Raw genomic sequence first — 18,503 nt, forward strand, 5'->3', positions numbered from 1 at the left:
CACGGCCTTAAATCGTTTGCACTGTGATCACGAAATAATATTTTTATGGCTCTTTTTTATGTGAGCCATAAAAATATCGTGCATTCCACAACTTCCTTCCTCGCTTTTTTGCCTTTGGAGTATTTTATGCCTCTCACACAGTGAGGTTTTGAACATTATGTTCCAGAGAAAATCTTAATTCTTTGGACAGGAAAAGAATGGCTTCCACCAACTCACGAACAGACGTTGCGGCGTTGCAATGCTAAGTTCCCTTGTGAAGGAGACTGACATCACAATAACCGTGTGTTTTCAGGTTGCTTTTGAAAATAAAAATGTGATCATTTTTGCAGGCTGCCCCCAAGAGAGTGATACCAAAGCAATTTATGATTCTCACTGCATCTTTCCTACAGAAATGTTCTGATGGCTTCCTTGGCACTTGGGGCTATAATTGCCACTTGGTAAGATTCCAGAGGCTAGCATTCAGTCTTTCATTCATTATATATCTATTCCTTCAAAGTGCTGGCACCGTGTCCAGTATCACATGGCATCCTGTGCTGAGCAGGTGTTCGATAGCTACTTGCATGAACTGAGTGGGTATTGGCTTGTCCCATGAGTGAAAGGACATGTGGCCACCTTTGAGAGGTACTGAAAGGCTCAACTGAGCAAAAGTACATTCTCCTACTTTGTAACCAGGAAGGGTTAAATTTAAATTTACACTGGATCTGCTTCTCTGACTTTAACCCTTTTTTGTTATTATAAACATACATAATAGCTTGCTTCAGGGACATCACCTGAGCCCTGCACCTGGCAAGGACTCTAAGGAAATGAAACTAACACGTCCCCCTGCCTGAGGCTTGCCACTCTAGGGGATATTTGCAAGGATTGAATAGTCTCTTTACTTTGTTTCCTTGCCTCTCCCCATCTCTGATCCATAAAAGCACCTGGCAACCAGGTCCTGACAAGATGGTTATTTTGAGGTGATAGCTGCCGTCTTCTCATCAGCTGGCTCATCGATTAAAGTCTCTTCCCTGCCTCAACCCCTCATCTCTAGGATTCACTGGCCTGTCATGCAACGAGCAGAGCCAGCTTGGACTCCATAACAACTTCTCTGCCAAGGTGAACACAACTCACCTCACTTTCTCAGGGCTTCCTTCAGAGGTTATGCTTTTTAAAAATTGGTTCAATGACATTGCTGGAGAGATTCGAGTAACACTGAAGTTTAACGCAGAAGGAGAAGGGGACAACAGAGGGTGAGATGGTTAGATGGCATCACTGACTCGATGGACATGAGTCTGAGAAAGCTCCGGGAGCTGGCGATGGACAGGGAAGCCTGGTGTGCTGAAGTCCATGGGGTTGCAAAGAGCTGGACATGACTGAGCAACTGAACTGAACTGAAGTTTAACTCTTTGAAGAAGGAGTGAGATGTCATGGATGGAGTGTGGCTTTTGTCTCAGAGACACCCCTAGAATGGAGCCCTGGTTTCACCATCCACCTGTGTCCAACTTGACCAGGTGATTCAGCCCCTCTGAACCTTAGTCTCACTCACTTCAATGAAGTTAGTACCTACCTTGTAGAGTTGTTATGACCATCGTCTAAGATAAAGTGTATTAAGTGTCTGGCATACAGTAGGTGCTCAGTAAGTGCTTACTGCCCACCCCAATCAACCCCAGCCACACACATTTATAAATGAGTGAACACTTATTGACTACCTACCGCATGCCAGTCTTAGTCACTGGGTAACTCGTGTCTAATAAGAGACCACCTGTTCCTCAGGACTTAGCGTCCACCTGATTGTTTGAAATCCCAGCTTCCATGCTCCCCACCTGCTAAGATCCCCGTCCTTCTCCTCCAAGCTCCATCTTAGCCACGCAGTCTTCCTCCCCTTCCATCCCCAAAGTCTTTCTCTTTGGGAGCTGTCTCTCATTCATTCCCTTTACTCTATCACCACAAGATTTCCAAGTTCCATGTCCTTGGTGGTGTCTGGAATAGCTGGCTTCCCCTTCTGAATCATTTTATACCATTAAGTCACATATAAGGGGCTTCCCACGTGGCGCAGTGGTAAAAAATCAGCCTCCCAATGCAGGAGATGTAAGAGATGTGAGTTTGATCCCTGGGTTGGGAAGGTCACTTATAAAGGACTGGCTGCAGAACCCATCCTTCAGAGTCAGTTTTCCTGGACCAACACATTCAGACACGTGCTTACAGGTGAATGGTGGACCAGCTCAGCTATGACTGTAGGGCCCCCCAGCTCAGCCTTCTCCACCCTGAAGAACGCAAGAGCTGGGCATGTCACACAAAGACTAATCCTACGGAGGCAGCACACACTGAAACAGGAGAGGGAATCTAGAACCCTTTCTTTTTTTTTTTAGTTTTCTTTTTTTTAATATAAATTTATTTATTTTAATTGGAGGCTAATTACTTTACAATATCATATTGGTTTTGCCATACACTGACATGAATCTGCCACGGGTGTACACGTGTTCCACATCCTGAACCCCTCTCTCACCTCCCTCCCCATCCCATCCCTCTGGGTCATCCCAGTGCACCAGCCCCAGGCATCTTGTCTCATGCATCGAACCTGGACTGGTGATTCATTTCACATATGATAATGTACATGTTTCGGTGACATTCTCCCAAATCATCCCACCCTCTCCCTCTCCCAGAGTCCAAAAGACTATTCTATACATCTGTGTCTCTTTTGCTGTCTCACATTCAGGCTTATCATTATCATTCTAAATTCCATATATATGCATTATTATACTGTATTGGTCCAAAATGGAAGCAGAGTGGTTAAGCAAAATCACTTTGGAATTGGACCAACCTGGGTATCCATCTTGGCTCTACAGGTGTTAGTCACTCAGTCGTATCCAACTCTTTGCAATCCCATGGACTGTAGCCCACTAGGCTCCTCTGTCCATGGGATTCTCCAGGTAATAATACTGGAATGGGTTGCCATGCCCTTCTTCAGGAGATCTTACTAACCCAGGGATCAAACCCAGGGTCTCCCTCATTGCAGGCAGATTATTTACCAGTTGAGTTCCCAGCATAACTTGGCTCTACCAAGTTAATAACTAAAGAGTCTCCAAGCCTCACCTTCCCCATCTGCAGATAGAGGACACTAACAATATCCTAAACCTTTGGGCTACAGTTAGATGTAAACAAAAATGCATATAAAAAGCTAAGCATTGTGCGTGGCACAGAAGTAGTTTTCAATAAATGACAGCTGTTATTATTATTATTACTAAAAATTAGGTACTTGGTTCAAAAGTGTTAGGTAGGTAGAACAGGGAAAAGGAGCCCAAAATGGCGGTGGCTACAAGACAAGGAAGGGAAAAGCCCGTGAAAATGAAACAAAAGAAGGTCTGAGGACTGGAGTGAGGACCTCAGGTAAAACAAACAACACTCCTGGCTGGCCCAATCTACATGGGACAGGCCCAGGGAGAGAGAAACATATAAATAGAGGAGCCAAAGCTAGCTAGCTCTCTCTCTCTCTCTCTCTCTCTCTTGCATGCGCACGTGCGGGCGCTCTTCTCCTCGTGTCTTTAGATCGACGTGCCCTCATGCCTCAAAGGATTTTCCTGCTATCTTCTAAATAAAATAGAGCTGTAACACTGATTTGTCTAAGAGCTATAACATGGTCCATTTGAGACCTGAGAGCTATAACACGGTCTATCCAAGACCTGAGAGCTGCGACCCGCCGAGGGGGCTTTAATGTCCATCACTCCAAATCTTTGTTGTGACGAGACAAAGAACCGAGGAACATACACATGCGTGACAGAAGTATGAAGGCCAAGTCCAGGATTCAACAGAAACTGTTTTCCCTTTCAAATGATTCTTTGGTAAATAAATGTCATCTGTCCCTTTGGGAAAAGAAGTGAAAGTGACTCAGTCATGTCCAACTCTTTGCGACTCCATGGACTGTAGCCTACTAGGCTCCTCTGTCCACAGGGATTCTCAGGCAATAATACTGGAGTGGGTAGACACTTCCTACTCCAGGGGATCTTCCTGACCCAGGATTTGAACCTGTGTCTCCTGCATTGCAGGCAGATTCTTTACTGTCTGAGCCACCAGGGAAGCCCTTTGAGATGTGAGTCTAAATCAAATGAAGAGACTGTACAGAGATGCAAAATAGAAGGAGAATTACACATCAGCTGAGGGAACTCACTCAAACCCACTGCCCGCCACCCTCCAGCCCTGAGATCACCTCTGAGGACCTGGAACTCCAGGCTGTGCAGGCAGAGAAGGCTTCCAGGGGGCCCCCTTTTGAGAATCTCCCTTGCTTCTGGTGGCAAGCCTCAATGGCGATATTAACAAGCAGTTACCCAGGAGCTGTTATAAACAAGACACTGTCCTGGATGATGCACCCTCTGGGAGGCAGATACAATACCACCATCCCTATTTTACGGAAACAAATACAGAAATGAAGAAACTGAGGACAAAGAGGATTTTGCTTAAGGTCACACAGGTCATAAATGGAAGGGCTCAGGCTTGAACCCAGGCACTAGGGCTCTCAGTTCAGTCGCTTGGTCGTGTCTGACTCTTTGCGACACCATGGACTGCAGTACGCCAGGCTTCCATGTCCATCACCAACTCCCGGAGCTTGCTCAAACTCATGTCCATCGAGTCAGTGATGCCATCCAACCATCTCACCCTCTGTCGTCCCCTTCTCCTCCTCCCTTTAATCAAGGGCTCTAGAGTCTATACTCCTAATCACTATACTACATAATGCCTCTCAAAACACAGGGAAGAGAAAGGAGTCTGAAATCTTCAGGTTTTCATGATTATTCACTAAATGAGGATGAAGTCAGCTTCCTTCTGAGGTCTCTCTTGACTTTCCTCCCAGGCAGAGCCAACCCTTCTCTCCAGTGGCTCTTGGGGTGCAGTACCATGGGGTTTAGCATAGTGTACCCAACTCATCTGCCAAAGAACTGCCCAGCCCCACACCCAGATCCTACACTGTGTGTGCTCAGAGTCTGGTGCTCCAGCTCCTCTGAGCGCAGCCTGGGAGCTGGCACAGAGCAAGCGCTCCTCACTCCTCTGGAGCTGGTGAAACGGACAAGATGCTAGTTCATAGGATGATCTCAATCTGTGTTGTAAATCAAAACACATTCTCCCAGGTTACGGCCTCAATTTGGAGAGAAATGTCAGCCCTCTTAATATAAGCCAATGGAATGGCCACTACTTATCAATCTCTTTGTACACTTAACTTTTTGATTCTTCTCAACAGTCCTATTTTAAGAGAATGAATGAAGGTTTAGTGAATAAAGGCAGCTGGAGAGCAGATAAAATAGAACGTAAGCTCAGGGCTCTCTGTGTCCTAATTCTGTCTTAACTCCCAGAGTTAGGCAAAGCCTTTACTGAGCTCCCCTCCCTCAAAACAGTGAATCCTCAGAGAACAGAGTAAACCCTTAGAGAACATGATCTCATGAGAAAAGCAGCCTGTTGGACATGTGCTGATTAGGGCCTCTTTTCACATGTCAGGACTCAGTGCACAGGAAAGGAAGAAACCAGAGGAAACAGGTATAGATCCATCTCCTTGAATCCTCATCGCATCCATCAGGAAGCAGTATTTTCTAGAGACACTGAATTGCAGAGGGGTTAAAAGTGTGCCAAGACCCCCAGCTGGAAATACAAAGTCTAGGGCTTCCTGACCACAAGCAGGAAAGCTTTCCTCCCCACTGAGACCCCTCAGTAGAGACTAAAGCACAAGCCTCATGCCGATTGCGCTATTTTCTCGTTCATTTGTTTTCCCACTGTGATGGGCATTGTGCCCATCACTCCAGGAGCAGCTCAGGATGCCAGCTTCCTTCCGTCCTCATCCCTCTTTCCTCCCCCAGTCTGCCTTCGCTTCAGGTACTTGACCTCTTGGCTTCAGGACAACAGATCATATTGGATCAGTAGACCCTCCCCATATCTGTCCTTCCTGGCATCCATGTTTTTGGGTCTAAAATACCTACACATCTAGAGACACAAGTATTTGCCATGTGCCCTGTTTTGTTTGTTTCTCTTTTCTTTCCTGGGGCCTGCTGTGGCTCAGCAGTGGGCTGCAAGGAGAAAGCAGGGGGCTTCCCTGGTTACCTTTGTGGTCTGGCAGTGGGAAAGGAACGTGACCTTAGCAAAAGGGTCTGAGAGTCCGTTGCTATCGGCTGCAATGAGGCCCCGGGCTTGGTACATGTGAGCTCTCAGCTGAAAGACGTGACGATCTGTGGACAAATAATGGGAAAGGGTGTGTATTAGCGGGCTTCTTAGGAACGGTGAGTGTGAGTGGGTGGGTGCCTGTGTGTGCTGTGTGTCTGTGGGTGCATCCAGAGACAGATGAGGGAGACCACGAGCACCGACAGCCGCGGAGACCGAAATGGTCACAGGGAAGGTGGGGGAAGGGGTCGTGGTCGGGGGTACTCTGGCGACAGGCATTCTCCTTGCTGCTCTCACCACATTTTGGGGTTTAATCTTCATAACAACTCGTGAAATATACATCAGTATCTTCATTTTCTACATGAGGAAAATGGCTCACAAAGAGGCTAAGATACATTTCCAAGATTGCACAGCTAATGCCAGAGCCCAGATTTAATTTCTGTCAGGTTACAAAGTCCAAGTCTCTTTCTGAAATATCATGGTGTTTTGAGTCTATATGCAGAATGGAAACAGATTCACAGATATATTAATAGAAAACAAACTTGTGGTTACCAAAGAGGAAAAGGGCAGAGGGAGGGACAAATAAGGGCCACGAGATGAACCAATACAAGCTACTAGGTGTAAAATAAGATAAGCAACAGGATATATTGTGCAGCACAAAGAATTATAGCCGTATTATTTTATTTCCATTAATTTCCGTGTTATTCCCATTAATAACATAATGGAATATAATTCAGCAAAAATACTGAATCATTATTCTGTACACCTAATGATATAATATTGTAAATCAACTATACTTCAACTAAAAAATAAAGTACCATATTTTATCTCTTAGTAATTCTCCTGTTTCTACTGGTGTGTATATGTGTGTGTGTATAAGAAAGGGATGGTTCCACAAATTGTCTTTGCTTCCATAAACTCAATAAGAGAGGGGAATCTGGGGGAGAATGGACACATACATATGTGTGGCTGAATCCCTTTGCTGTCCACCTGAAACTATCACAGCATGGTTAATTGGCTATGTGTGAATGCATGCTAAGTTGCCTTAGTTGTGTCCGACTCTTGGTGAACCTATAGACTGTAGCTTACCAGGCTCCTCTCTCCATGGGATCCTCCAGGTAAGAATACTGGAGTGGGTTGCCTTGCCCTCCTCCAGAGGATCTTCCTGACCCAAGGACCGAACTCATGTCTCTTACGTCTCCTGCACTGGCAGGCAAGTTCTTTACCACTAGTGCCACCTGGGAAGCCCAATAGTCCAGTATAAAATAAAAAGCTTTTACAAAATAAACTCAATAAAGTCTGGAGCCATCCATCCACCATTCAGCCAGCCAATAGCATTTTGAGTGCCTACAGTGTACCAGGTGCAGTTCTGGCCTCTGAGGGTTCTGAAGCAGCTTAAAGAGCCCCCACCCTTGGGGAGCTCCAGGGAGGAGGCAGATGATAAGCCAAGTACATCAATTCGTGACAGGAACCGGGGCTGAGTGTCCTGCAGGAGATATGGGCAGAGGACGTGGGAGGTGAAAGGCAGGAGTGAGCACAGCTGCTTGATGGGCTGGGCAGCAGAGAGAAGGCTGCGGGCAGGGGGCGGGCAGACCAGGGGATGGTGGGGAACCCCAAGGAGGAGGTGACTTAATCATATTCCTTGGTCCATGGACTTAATGATCCTTGACACATGGCCTCTCTTGTTTTTTATATTCATCTGTTGCCTTTAACTCTCTTACACAGCAGAGCTCCTTAAAAGGGACAGTAAACAAAGAAATGTTCAGCGGATGGTTTAGGAATTTCCTGACTGGGGTATGTCAAGAGAGAGCCCACGTGTGATCGGTGGCACATCTCTCAGCTGGGTGGGAATTTGAGAATGGCTCATCCCCTGAGAACGTCCGCCAGCTCCCCCCGAAGTGCCTAAACCCCAGAATGTCAGCAGAGCCCCCAGTGCAGCCACACAGACAGGGCCCTGCACAACTCCAGGAGGCGACATGGACTTAGACATGGACTTTTGTTTTCCTGAAACCTTGAGTCTTACCAGCTCTGCTCCTTACACTAGTAAAGTGGCTTCCTCTTTGCTTTCATACGTGGTCCACCTCTGGGCTATGGCTCGTTTTCCACGTGTGGTTATTAAAGACACGTCTCACGGCCCCCTCAGAGGGCAAGGATCAGCTCTCACTCGGCTCGACATGCCCTCATTAGTTTTCCCACCGTGCCTTCCATGAGGCTGCTGCTAAGTCGTTTCAGTCATGTCTGATTCTGTGCAACCCCATAGATGGCAGCCCACCAGGCTCCCCCATCCCTGGGATTCTCTAGGCAAGAATACTGGAGTGGGTTGCCATTTCCATCTCCAATGCATGAAAGTGCCTTCTATATGCAGGGGCAAACTAATTATTGGTATTATTGGTTGACTGGATATGTTCTGAAGCATTAAATGAATGAAGAGAACAAATTCTCCAGGAGGTGTGGAAGGTGGCCAGAGCCATCATGTCAAGGAACAGCAGAGAGAGTTTATTAGGTCACCCTGTGAGAAGAACATGCTTCAGAGGATCAGAAAGCTTTGGGGAGACTCTCTCCTCTCTTCTGAATTGTGAATAGGGGGGACAGCCAATATGTCCAGGGTCATATATGTACAAAGTAAATATGTACTTTGGGTCTCTAGAGATAATGTCTATAAAAATAAAGAGATAACTTGATGTGGATGTTTTCACCCAAAGATGAAAACTCTCTAACGACAAGATGGGAAGCAATGGAAAGAAAGAAGAGTTTGGAGATAGTTTACTAGCTGGGTAAAGTGAAAATGTTACTCACTCAGTCATGTCCAACTCTTTGCAACCCCATGAACTATAGCCTGCCATGCTCCTCTGTCCATGGGATTTTCCAGGCAAGAATACTGGAGTGGGTTGCTATTTCCTCCTCCAGGGGATCTTCCCAACCCAGGGGTTGAACCCCTGTCTCCTATGTCTCCTATGCTGGCAGCAGATTCCTTACTTCTGAGCCACCTGGGAAGCCCTTGCCACTGAACTGTACAGTTAAATATGATAAAAAAGAGTGTGTTTTATATTATGTGACTTTCACCACAATAAAAAAATGGAAAAGAATTATGTGAAAATGTAAACATGATGGCACTCATTGAAAATATCTGTATAGAAGAGGGATTACATAGACCATGCTGAATTTATAAAAGTAGCCAAGCAAAGAACCAAAGAAGCACGAGTGACCCCAATGATATCAGTTCCTATTGGGGCATTACTGGAAAATGTAAATGCCTGCTCTTTTTGGGTCAAAATCCCAATGCCATGTAAAAGAAAATCTGCTTAAATTCCGCAGATCCTACGAACACAAGAATTTACTGACGTTTCTTTAAAAGACATCTTTTGCTTAAAATACAAACTCAATCTATATCGTCCACCTACAAAGAAACTCATTACACTCTATGCAATGAGAAAGATGTGTACTCTAGATATGCTTAATGACTTCATTCTTTTTAAATGGACATCGGAAGGTCAGAAAGAAAATTTAGATATTGTATTAAGAGAGGCAAATAAGTTGATTCTGTGCAAGCAACTCACACATTTCACCTCTCCTTACTGCTTTCTTAGAAGCCCACCAGAGACAGCTCATGACCCTCTTGGCCCAGTGGGCATCATACCTTTGTAGAGCAGATTGGCTGGTGGCTGATGGGTGCCAGCCGCTTTGGAGGACATTTCTGCTTCATAGCCTGCTGGCAAGTTGTTCAAAATGGCGCTAGAGTGTTTGGTGGAGCCCAGCCACAGGTACACGTCAATTTTTGCTTGTACTGACCAACCAGCCGGCCGTTTTCCAGGAAGCTGGGAAAAGGTTACAAGGAAGATTGCCTCATTAGTAGGAACCAAATAGGCCTCACTCTTTGAGCTCCTTCCCTGGAGCTTGTATTAAAATGAGACCAATGACCCTAGTTGGCACCACACGCAATTTTAGAGAAGGACCCAGGTTTAATGGGCCCTGAAGCTTAAACAGGCCTTGCATGAAGCACTTCCAAGCCCTGAATCATTTACACCTAACAGGTAAGTGTGGTTATTGCCTCTGTTTTAGAGAGAAGAAAACTCGGGCTCAGAAAGACTAACTATAATAAGTTCCTAATATAACACAGCTCTTTTTTTTTTTTTTAACTGAAAGAGTATTCATTTTACTGAAAATCTTCAATGTCTTACACACCAAACATCAATAGGCTTAGCAAAGCTTTTTGTATCCATCATTGGCTTATGCATCGTTCATGAAGAAAGTGTCCTGGATCCAATTAACTGACTAGCTGATCTGAATCTTTTGGGTTACTCAGGTAAGCCATTTCTAGTGGCTGAGATCACTCAGCTTTTCAGGGACAGAGCCAGGACTCAAATCAGGGGAGATGAAATCAGATCTGGGCTCTGGACCGTGAACCCACACAGACAGCCTCTCCCCACACTGAGCTGAAATCTCCCTTCCCAGAGCTTCCAACAGCCCAGTTTCAGCCATAGCCTCTGCCTCTTTGCTTCACTCAGAAAAACTCAGACGCTCCTTCCATAGGTCAGGCCCCTGTGAGCTTGAAGGAAACTGCCTGCCTTATCACACCCTTTCTACCTGGCTGGTCACCTCTCCTTCCTTCACCCCTTCTTCACACAGTGTGGTTTCAAATTCCCTCACTACCCTGTTTTCCCTCTTTGAATGTACTCAGATTTGAACTTGTATGTTTATGTGTGTACTAGTTTGAGTGGTGTGTATACACAATATACATGTTGTGGATGGGTGCATGCGTGCTCAACACGTGAAGGACACAGCTCAATGCAGAGTGGCTCCTTTATTTCTCCCCCACCGGGATTAGGGGATCCCTTGGGTCGGGAACCCCCTGGAGAAAGAAATGGCAACCCCCCTGTAGCATTCCTGCCTATAGAATCCCATGGACAGAGGAGCCTGGAGGGCTACAGTCCATGAGGTGGCAAAGAGTTAGACAGGACTGAGTGACTAAACCATCACCAGCATCCCATCTAGGGAGTCCCAGGCCCCAGACTCGGCTGTCTTCAGTACTTCCAGCCAGGCCTGCATTCTGAAAGTGGCCACCTCTCCAGACTGTTGACTCTTCTAAGTGCCTCTTCTGTTTCTCAGGCGTTCCCATCAATACACAATTCCCCTTTCTTCTGCACCACTTCTTTTCCTTTGAGAGTCACAAAATCCCACCAGGAGAGGCTACCACTTGCTCTGACAATTTCCCAGGCACTTGTGGAAAGCCCGGGAACCCAAATTGCATCTGGTTGTTCGCCTGCCTTCCTATCTTTCTCTGTGAGTTCCCCAGGAAGATTCTAAGCAACCCAACTCAGCAACTGCCACCAGGTGTCACCAGACCTTGCAGAGGGAGCAGGGCCAGAAGGGCATCTCAAGGACCGAGAGACAGTCCTGGGTCTGTCTTCCAAGAGCTCACATCTAGACAAGGAGGCTGACCTGCATTCACCTACTCATATATAAAGTCAGGTGTAAGAGAGAAGATGCCATTGGACCAGAGAAGAAGCAGCAGGCATTTCCACCCTTTCTTCAAGACTCTCATATTCCATATCTTTGTAAGGTGACATTATCATAACTAGACTTAGCATAGTGACCATTTTGAAATGTACAGAAACATCAAATCATTACATTGTATAACAGAGGCTAGCATAGTATTGTAGGTCAATTATACTTTAAAAACAAACAGAGAAAAAGAGATTAGGACTTCCCTGGTGGCACAGTGGATAAGAATCTCCCTGCCAATGCAGGGGACACAGTTTTGATCCCTGGGCTGGGAAGATTTCACATGCCTCAGTGCATGAGCCACAACTACTGGTTAGTGAGCCACAACTACTGGTTAGTGAGCCACAACTACTGGTTAGTGAGCCACAACTAACTGCATCCTGTAACTCCTGAAGCCCACATGCCTAGAGCCTGTGCTCCACAACACGAGAAACCACTTCATTGAGAAGCCTGTGCAAAGCAACGAAGACCCTGCACAGTCAAATAAATACATATGTACATAATAAAAAAAAGAGAGAGACCAGATTTATGGTTACCAGAGGCAGGGGGTATGCGAGGGGGATTGGATGAAGGTGAAAGGGTAGAAACTTCCAGTTAAAGATAAATAAATACTAGGGATGTAATATACAACATGATGAATACAATGAACACTGATGTGTTACACATGAAAAAGTTAAGAATCATAAGAATTCTCATCACAGAATTTTTTTTTCTTTAATTCTGTATCTGTATGAGGTGATGGATGTTCACTAAATTTACTATGATAATCGTTTCAAGATATATGTAAGTCAAATCATTATGCTGTATGACTTAAACTTGTATAGTGCTCTATGTCAATTATAGCTCAATAAAACTGGAAGAAAAAAAAAGACTCACATATTCCAGTGGGTTTTAATAAGTACTTTGGGGTTGGATCATGGAGAAGGCGTCCCAGGAAGAGGAAAGTGCCTGAACAAAGCTACAAGAGCAGTAACTAAGAGTGGTGCTAAGGGCTGACATTTACTGAATGCTTGCTCTGTGCCAGGGATGGATCTGCTGAAAGCTTTCAGCAAAGAAAGAGCTGAAACAGAGAATGACACAGACGAGGCTGTAGAATCCTGCTGAGTATATGGAGGAGTTTATTCTTTAGGGAGTAGGACGTCATTGTTTGTTCAGCTTTAAAAAGACAAATGAGGTCATTTTGCTGTTAGTAAAGAGAACCATAATTGCAACTCAGAATTTCTAAAATTATAAGACAAATAACTCTCCATTCATCACTTCTACAATAATAAGTGTTATTGTTGTTTGACTCTTTGTGACCCCATGGTCGGTAGCCCACCAGGCTCCTCTATCCATGGGATTTCCCAGGAAAGAATACTGGAGTGGGTTGTCATTTCCTTCTCCAGGGGATCTTCCTGACCCAGGGATCAAACATGCATCTCCTACAGAGCAAGTGGATTCTTTACCACTGAGCCACCAGTGAAGCCCACAGTAATAATGGTAATAGTTAAAATGTGGTAAGCACTTGTTCAATTCAACAAATAGCTATTGAGAGCCTATGGTTATTTTGTTGTCATAAAAGCAACAAAAAAATCTGCCATTTGGATCCATCACAGGCCTTCAATTCACAACAGCAGGATTTTTGTCATATCACAGTGATGTCCTCGATGCCTAAAAGAGTACTTTGTATTCAGGAAGCACTTGGTAAATATTTGTTGAATTTTCTGTTTCTTGGTCTAATGATAATATTTTACATGTGCTGAGCACTTACATTGACCCAGGCCCTGGTTGAATGTTCCTACACACAGAAGGTCCTATTCAGTTCAGCTCAGTTCAGTCACTCAGTTGTGTCCGACTCTTTGCGACCCCATGAATCGCAGCACGCCAGACCTCCCTGTCCATTACCAACTCCTGGAGATTACCCAAACTCAGGTCCATTGAGTTGGTGATACCATCCAGCCATCTCATCCTCTGTCGTCCTCTTCTCCTCCTGCCCCCAATCCCTCCCAGCATCAGGGTCTTTTCCAAAGAGTCAACTCTTCACATGAGGTGGCCAAAGTATTGGAGTTTCAGCTTCATCATCAGTCCTTCCAATGAACACCCAGGACTGATCTCCTTTAGGATGGACTGGTTGGATCTCCTTGCAGTCCGGAAGGTCCTATTACTTGCATACTATTAACACGCCATAGGCTATCATTTATCTTCATGATGACTATAAAACAAATTCTTTCATGCTGTGTATTTTAAAGATGAGGAAGTGGAGGTTCCGAGAGGTTAAGACAATTGTCCAACATCACAGAGCAAAGCAGGAATAGAACCAAGACTTAACCCTGCTCCACCTGGCTCCAGAGCCCAGCCTCTTAGGCCTCCTCACATACTGATATGTGTATCCATGCGTGTGAGCTGCCTGGAGATCTGGTAGAATGCAAATTCTGACTCCGAAGGTGTGGGGTAACATTTAAGATCCTGCATTTCTCCCTATTAGTGCTGATCCTGCTGACCTATGGACCACTATTTCAAAGAGTAGCAAGACTCTTCATTTACTATATTGCATTGCCCCAAGCCAGACTGATATCCCTTGCTTAAAACAAAAACACAGAACATCCTGCACCTCCGCTGCTCTGAAAACAACCTGTATGTGTGAATCATGGTTAGGACCTAATACTCAGCTAATATCTTGTGCTGTTATACAAGGACCATGGCCACGTGCCTAAACTTTCTAGGTTACACATCTTTTTAAAAATTCCCTGGTGGCTCAGTGGTAAAGAATCCACCTGCCAATCCAGGAGACATGGGGTTAGTCCCTGGTCTAGGAAGATCCCACGTGTCACGGAGCAACTGTGCCTGCACTCCACAACTACTGAGCCAGTGCTCTGGAGCCCAAGAGCCACAACTACCAGAACTACAGAAGGCCATTGGTAGTGCCGTAGAGCCCATGCCCTGCACCAAGAGAAGCCACCATGATGAGAAGGTGACGCACCAGAACTAGAGAGAAGCCCCATTCTCTGCAACTAGAGAAAAGCTCATGCGGCAACAAAGACTTCTCTGGTGGCTCAGACGGTCAAGAATTCACCTGCAGTGTGGGAGACCTGGGTCTGATTCCTGGGTTGGGAAGATCCCCTGGAGAAAGAAATAGCAACCCACTCCAGTATTCCCTGGTGGCTCAGAGGGTAAAGCATCTGCCTGCAATGCAGGAGACCTGGGTTTGGTCCCTGGGTCAGGAAGATCCCCTGGAGAAGGAAATGGCAACCCACTCCAGTTCTCTTGCCTGGAAAAATCCCATGGACGGAGGAGCCTGGTAGACTACAGTCCATGGGATCGCAAAGAGTTGGACACGACTGAGCGACTTCACTTCACTTCACTTCCAGGATTCTTGCTTATATAACCCCAAGGACAAAGGAGCCTGGCAGGCTACAGTCCATGGAGTCGCAAAGAGTCAGACACAACTTAGCACAACAATGACCCAGCGAAGCCAAAAACTAATTAACTAAATTTTAAAAAATACACACATTGAACTTGCTTGCAAGACAATGCAGTCTCTCACTTATGAATCCAAGTGGTAACTCACGCAACATCATTGAGCACCTTCTGAGGTACTCATAGAAGCAACACCCCACGTTTAATCTCATGTGCATTTCCAGCCTTGGCTGTGTCTTCCCTGCTCCCCCTTCCCCAATCTCTGGTGAAATGCCAACTGGCTTACAAAGAAGGGTAATCATGGCCAGTCAGAAAAAGGGAAGAAAGATGGTCATTCATCCAAACTGTGTTGAAGTTAGCCCATCAGTATTAGTTAAGAGAAAAAATGTTTGCTTTGTAGAGACTTCACTCTGTGGCAGGACCCAGAAGGGTGTCGGCAGCCACCACTTTCTGCTGCATCCTGGGAAAAGCATCACCAGCTCAATGGACATGAATTCGAGCAAACTCCAGGAGATGGTGAAGGACAGGGAATCCTGGCATGCTGCAGTCCATGGGGTCACAAAGAGTCCAACACAACTGAGAGGCTGAACAACAATAAAGGAAAAGCTAAATGGAAAGCTAGAGGCCTGAAAAGAAGAGATGGGAATCAGGCTGTGGAGCAGAAGCCAGGATAGGGGTGGAAACGAGACTGAGAAGGGGTGGACTCAGCATTGACACGTGTCCCAGGGAGAAAAGAAAAAGAAGATTGGGCGCCCCCCTCTGGCAAGTGCATCCAGCTCCTCTCATAGGAAGAGCTTGCTTTGGGTAATGAGTGTCCTTTTCTGAGACTGAAGCTGGAGAACTCTGCTTCAGAACACAACTCTGGGTGGTGGATGGGGCTGAGCTCTGCAAATTCTGTTCCAGCATTTTTAATAGCGTTGTGAATATTAAATTAGGGAGAAAGAAAAATCCTGGAACAGGAACAACGGAACTCTGACTGCCTTTCCAGATTTGCTATTCCCTAGCCATGTCTTCAGATGATGTCGTTTTGTTCCCCCTAGATGAATATTCCCCTAATCTGGGATCAGGGCTTCCCAGGTGGCTCAGTGGTAAAGAACCCGCCTGCCAAGGCAAGAGATGCAAGAAATGCGGGTTTGATCCCTGGGTTGGGAAGATCCCCTGGAGAAGCAGATGACAACCCACTCTGGTATTCTTGCCTAGAAAATCCCATGGACAGAAGAGCCTGGAGGGCTACGTCCATGGGGTTGCAGAGAGTTGAACACAACTAAAGCGACTTGGGACGCATGCACACAAGCCTTTGAGACCACTCCTTCTCCATGTTTGCCCAAGGCCACTTCTGGGATAGAAATTTCTTTGTAGTAGAACTAAAATACCCAAGGTCTCCAGAAAAGGCTTAAATCTTGATTTAAAGACAGTAGATTCTATCCAGAGATTGTGCCTATAACCCACAAAGGGTGCAGGGACCCAAGATGAAAAGACTATCATATATCTACAATGTAAAGTCATCAGGAATCCTGAACTAGTTCTGTGGAATATCAGCCTCTCCTCTTGTAATTTTCTTTGCAATCTAGTTTAAAGATATAGATGAACTTGTGAGATGATGCCATGGATACATTACCCAAGAGAAAAGGTAGAGAGGAAACTAATAGAAAAATGTTCATCCTTCCCAGTAATCAAAGAAGTAACATTTAAAATAACCTTAGAGTACGTCCACTAGATTAAAGAAAAAAAAGGAAAAATGGAAAATATTAGGATGATCTACTTAAACATAACTTGAATCAAGAAGGGGCAAGATGTTCTAGTTGCCCTCAGATTTTTGAAAGTCTTAGTGTTGAGTCATAAATCTGGACACATACTAGGAATTCTGTGTAACCCAGGAAAAACAGAGATTTCCTGTCTTTGAGTCAAAAATAGTACAGACTTACTTTGAGGAAATGAGTTTTGATCTTCCCGCAGTGTTGCCCCATCTGGTCCCTGATGGGGGAATAGAGCAGGTCCTTGGCGGCGATGCGGGCATACGCCACCCTCTTGTTGTTGCTCAGCATCCAGATGAAGACGTCAGGGATGGTGTGCTGTGGCTGTCAGGGCAGAACGGGTGGTTGTGATAGGTGGGTATTTACACGGGCATTTCCAGGGTTCTCCTATACCAAAACAACCCCCTTCTGCAAAGGCTCTGTGACTTAAACCGTCTGGGTACTGAAACACCTGTGCAACCAAGCAAGTTAAGTACGGCTTCTTTGAGAAAGTCTTAGGTCATGGAAATCCCATACACCAAACTGCTCATCACACTTTGACGATACACAAGTCAGACCCGTGACCTGGCATCTTTGCTCTCCTACTTTTCTCCATCTGTAGAACAAACACTTTCTACACTTTCCCATGGAATTTTTTCTTTGCACTCTTGTAAGGACAAGTTAGTTTCAAGCAGTGGACCTCCTAGGAGCCTGGTAACATTTCCAGAACATTCAGATGAAAAAACAAAAATCCGTGAATGTCCTTGGATGTCTTTCCATCTTCAGGAAGGAAAAACAATTTTACAAGGGACTTTATACCTAAAATATGATTGTTAAGTATTTTCACTCCATTTTAGGTGTTTGTTCAGGAGAAACTGCATTAAATTGCGTGGAAAATTAGACTTTAAAGTTGAGCTAATCAAGATAAGAATTGCAGAATTCCCTGCCAAGAGACCCATTACATAGTGAGTGTTTGAAACGCACATTTCTGAGCCAACATAGCTTCCAAAACTAAAGGGAGGTGTATTGTCATAAACTAGCTTTTGACATCCTTGGACTGTAAGCAGATGCTGTTTCTAACCCCATAACCCTCGAGTGTAACTGGTACCCTTCCTCTCTTGACATGGAAACAAGGACACTCATGGGAAGGGTTTCCAGCCACAGGGTTGGTTAGCCACAGCCCTGTTTCAAACGTTTTGGGTGCTTATTAAAATTCCTGCATTCCAAAGTAACTGTCTCAGGGTTTTTTATGCTTCCAGGGAATGGGTGATTTGCAACAAGAAAAACAACTTTCAAGAACAACAGAAGCCGTAAATCTGTACCTCTCCCCGAAACCTTCCCACAGGAAACCTGGTTTTTATAACAGAAGCAAATATGAGGACTTTGTAAAGCTCATTCTGGTTGTCGCCAGAAGATATTACTTACAACTAATTTTTTCCCCCCTTTTCCTGCTCTTCTTTTTATTTATTTTTCTTTTTTTAAGCTTAAACTTCTTTTGGTATTGGGGTATAGACGATTAACAATGGCTTACAACTAACTTTAAAATGAGAAAATTTGTTTTAACTTTTACTGAACATGAGCTTCAATCTCAGTTTCTTAGTTAAAAATCTATCAAAGTTCTTGTGCTTATTTTGACTTTTCTTGAGCCTGCTAAGAAGTGTGGTTTTTTCTGTTTGTTTTTGTTTTAGGAATGTGCTTTTTATTTCTGCTGACTACTCAGGCTTCGTTAAAAAAAAAAAATCCATAAAGTCATATATG

The 18,503-nt window shown here is 45.0% G+C and overlaps 1 protein-coding gene across 1 annotated transcript in view; it reads right to left on the reverse strand.

The window, feature by feature from the left end:
• Positions 1 to 18,503, reverse strand: part of FER1L6 (fer-1 like family member 6) — a 128,987-nt gene that overhangs the window by 67,049 nt on the left and 43,435 nt on the right. The window contains exons 17-19 of the mRNA XM_068983416.1: positions 16,938 to 17,090; positions 9,752 to 9,929; positions 6,058 to 6,182 (exon numbers count right to left, since the gene is read on the reverse strand). Of these exons, the coding sequence (XP_068839517.1) occupies positions 6,058 to 6,182; positions 9,752 to 9,929; positions 16,938 to 17,090 (456 nt within the window). The remainder of the gene's footprint in view (positions 1 to 6,057; positions 6,183 to 9,751; positions 9,930 to 16,937; positions 17,091 to 18,503) is intronic.

This window comes from Capricornis sumatraensis, chromosome 11, assembly GCF_032405125.1.
Source record: "Capricornis sumatraensis isolate serow.1 chromosome 11, serow.2, whole genome shotgun sequence".
NCBI lineage: Eukaryota > Metazoa > Chordata > Mammalia > Artiodactyla > Bovidae > Capricornis > Capricornis sumatraensis.